The sequence below is a fragment of the Oryzias latipes genome, chromosome 13 (genome assembly GCF_002234675.1).
Source record: "Oryzias latipes chromosome 13, ASM223467v1".
Lineage (NCBI taxonomy): Eukaryota > Metazoa > Chordata > Actinopteri > Beloniformes > Adrianichthyidae > Oryzias > Oryzias latipes.
The window spans coordinates 13,051,614-13,055,385 of NC_019871.2; the positions used below are offsets into that span (position 1 = coordinate 13,051,614).

The window sequence follows — 3,772 nt, forward strand, 5'->3', positions numbered from 1 at the left end:
CTCGGGGTCCCCCCAGAGGAGCTGAAGGAAGGTGCTGGGACGAGGAAATTATGGGCATCTCTGCTTGGTCTGCTGCCCCTGCAACCTGGTCCCGGATTAACAGAAAAAGATGGATGGATGGATGGATGGATGGATGGTTATAAAAAATACAACTTAGAAGAATGTATGCTCAGAATAAACTAAAATTGTATAAACATACACATGTTTTTTTCAATGGGGACTTTACTTCTACTTCTACAACTACTTTACGAAGTCCTGAGTGGTAGAGACATTGCTAAATTTCTCTTACAATAAACTCAGAGAGGGTGAACGTTTTCTTTTAACAGCTACATATAGTATTGTATCAACTTATTTGGTTTAAGTATTTAAATAAAAGTGTCAAAGTTTTAGTTAATCCATTCAATAAGGTTGTCATTAGAAAGTCCTAAGTACATGTCAAATATCTGAGTGAATTCATGAAAAACAAAGCTGCATAAAACTTTATCCTAATGATATGAACTTGAATTTTTCAAGGATTATTTTAAATGATTGAGAGATGTGTAATATGTCGTGTTTAGTACACAAATGTACCATAAAGTATAGACTATATTATTTTTGCTTAAAAGCTCAAACTGTATCAGTGATGTGTTCAGAGTCAATGGTAAAGCCATAGATCATTTGAATAAGGCCATACCATAAATGGGCAGTCAGGTGTTCTGGTATTGTCATGTCAAAGGCATCATTACCCTCAGCTCTCTGTTTAATGTTTGCTGTATACTGTGGAAAATGTAATCAAAAGTATATTAATGTTTTTAAGTTAGTCAAGCAAACATGAGATATGTGTGTGTGACTACTTTAGAAATTTTCAAGACAACGGTCAACAGTAGATGAAGAGGAAGGGAAGGATGTGGTTAACAGTGCTTTTGCGCCTATGGCCTTTAAAAAAAAAACTCCCTATATGGTGTAAACAAAGATCAAAGGTGTGAACAAATGTCAGAAAAATAACTCCTTGTATGGTGTAAACAAATGCAAAGAAGCAAGACTGAGGATGTTGACCATGAAGTGTGAAACAGTATACCAGTGTTGAACAAAACAAGCCTGTAGAAGCAAGCAGACAGAGTTTAAGCACAGACTTAGTCAGGAGCGGTTGTGAGCAGCTGTGCTGAAATTCTCCCTTTGCACAGGTGAACCAAAGTTTCAGAGTGTGAGGTCTTATTTTTAGAACCTTTAACTACAGGATCCTTCTGACTCCAAATCAGAACCCGGGGAAGTCAATTTGGACTTCAAAAATACAAATAGTGGTTCCACTGAGTCATCAACCCACTCATTCTACACTTCATCATAACTACTGGAATAACGCAATGGTAAGTTCTATCTTTACATTCTTCTTCTTACAATGCAAACTTTTGGTGTTTGCATTTCATCTCTTAGCAAAAATAGACTAGATTCAATTCCAAATTATAATGTGTTTTTTTAATCCTTTTTGAGCCGTCTGGTAACTTAACACTTTTTCCCCGTCTAGCCCTCTCTGTTTTTGACTTTTGTTTCCTCTGTTTTCTAATTGTAGGTTTCTAATTGCACAGAGTTTGTCTCTGTTCTGCAGAAGTATTACCTGTCACCCCTTTATGGACTCGAGTTCTGCATTGGTTTCCCTGGCAACCTGTTGGTTATTCTCGGTTACCTTTTTTGCCTAAAGGACTGGCAGAGTTGTAATATTTACCTATTCAACCTGGCTGTCTCTGACCTTATTTTTCTCTGCACGCTGCCATGCCTCTCCTATTTTTATTCCAATGACTTCCAAGAGACCAATATCTACATTTGCCTTATCAATCGCTATGTTCTGCATGTCAACCTTTACTCCTCCATCCTTTTCATGGTTTGGCTCAGCATGGATCGGTTCTTGCTGATAAAGCATCCAACAAGGAACCACTACCTCCTGAAACGGCACTCAGCATTGCTTTTGACAGGCCTGACCTGGCTACTAGTTAATGTGGAAATTACGCCAATGATCTCTCTAATGATACAGGATTTCAAAAGAGGTAACTGGAGTGTCTGCAATGATTTTGCCAGCCTTTCAGGAGACATCAATTTGTTAGGCTACAGCTTGGGCTTAACGTTTACTGGTTACGTTCTTCCTCTGCTCGGACTTTGTATTTTTTCCCAACAAATTGCGCATCTGCTCCACGCAAAGGAAAGAGTTCTCCAGTTGAGAGTATCATACAAGCGACCTCTGCGGGTGGTTACGTCAGCTGCTGTCTTGTTTTCTATTCTCTACTCTCCTTACCACATTCTAAGAAACGTCAGGATTGCATCTCAGCCTCCCTGGACGAAGCTGTCTCAGTGTACCATCATGAACATACAGGCACTGTACATTTTGACCCGACCGCTGGCCTTCCTGCACAGTGTCATAAACCCTGTCTTCTATTTTTTCATGGGAGACAAGTTCAGAAACCTCCTCACCGACAAAATCCGAAAGATTGCAATACAGAGAAAACTTAGAAGAGACCAGTCGTGACTTCCTCTTTTTTAAATTCTATCAGACATTTCTGCATGTTCACAAGTTATAAAAAGAATAATGTTGCTGTATTTTTTTTATGTAAGCTTTTTCTCAAACTTAAACTTGAACTTAAACTGTTTTACTTTTTACCAATGTGATACATTTGAACTGATGTTTATAGGCAACATGCATGTTGCATGACACATTTTTTTAAATAGAATGTCATTTTATCTGGAAATAATATTCTTGAGTACGTTTGTAAAGGAGCTTTCTTAAAGTCATTCTTTATAAAGAATTAGCTCTTCAGGTGTCCTGGAACTTGCCTTTTACCACAGTTTTGACTTAAATTAGAGAAAAAAGAAATTTTCAATCAATTGTAACTGCTTGATAGTTTTTTCACTTACAATTCTGACCTTATTTTTATTCAACAGCTTTTGTTCAATGTTATGACTCTGTGTATGTGTGTGTGTGCGCATGTGATCGCGTGTGTGTTTGTACGTGTATATATATATATATATATATATATATATATATATATATATATATATATATATATATATATATATATATATATATATACACACACACACACACACACACATATAGATACTCCCATACATTCAAGTCATAAGTGGAAAGGGGAAAATTGTCACTTTTTGATTGTTTTATTCTAATTCGTGTTTTATTGTTACATGTTGTGTTTTCATATTTGGTGCTTTCCCCCTGTCACAGTCTCACCTGGTTTCATTTGATAATTATCCACAGCTGTATCCAGTTAGGTTCATCAGCCTCATTGTATTGAAGTGTTAATTTACCAGACTATCAATTGTTTCCCCCCTCCCTTTTTTGCGTCTCTCTTTGTTTATGGTATTGTCAAACTTTATTTTATTAATTAAAGTTCCTGCCATCAAGGCCAGTTTCCTGCATTATTTGTACTATTCACTTCCAGTATTTGGAATTAAGTCCAACAGCCCTGGAAGCTTGGTTGATGTTCTTTCTTTCCTGGAGGAACTTCTGCAAGCTCTTGTGCATAGATTCAACATGCTTTTGTATTTTGTACATAAGATAAGGCGTAAGGATAAGGAACCACAACACTGCATCACTGGCCAAGAAAGCCCAACAACGCCTGTACTCCCTCCTCAAACTGAAAAGGGCCAGAGCTCCTCCCCCCATCATGCAGACCTTTCTCCAGGCCAGAACCAGCAGACTCAAGGAGAGTTTCCTCCATCAGGCAATAAGGAAACTCAACTCCCTCCCTGCCCACCCCCTTCTGCCCCCTCCACTCCCTGCTACAAA

At 38.0% G+C, this 3,772-nt stretch overlaps 1 protein-coding gene across 1 annotated transcript; it reads left to right on the top strand.

Annotated features, from left to right (window-relative positions):
* The first annotated feature begins 427 nt into the window (after positions 1–427).
* On the top strand, positions 428–2,965 carry LOC110016209 (succinate receptor 1-like). Its single transcript, XM_020708226.2, has 2 exons — positions 428–1,343; positions 1,547–2,965. Exons 1-2 carry the CDS (start codon positions 1,341–1,343, stop codon positions 2,492–2,494), a joined length of 951 nt encoding a protein of 316 aa, XP_020563885.1. The 5' UTR covers positions 428–1,340; the 3' UTR covers positions 2,495–2,965.
* The last annotated feature ends 807 nt before the right edge of the window (positions 2,966–3,772 follow it).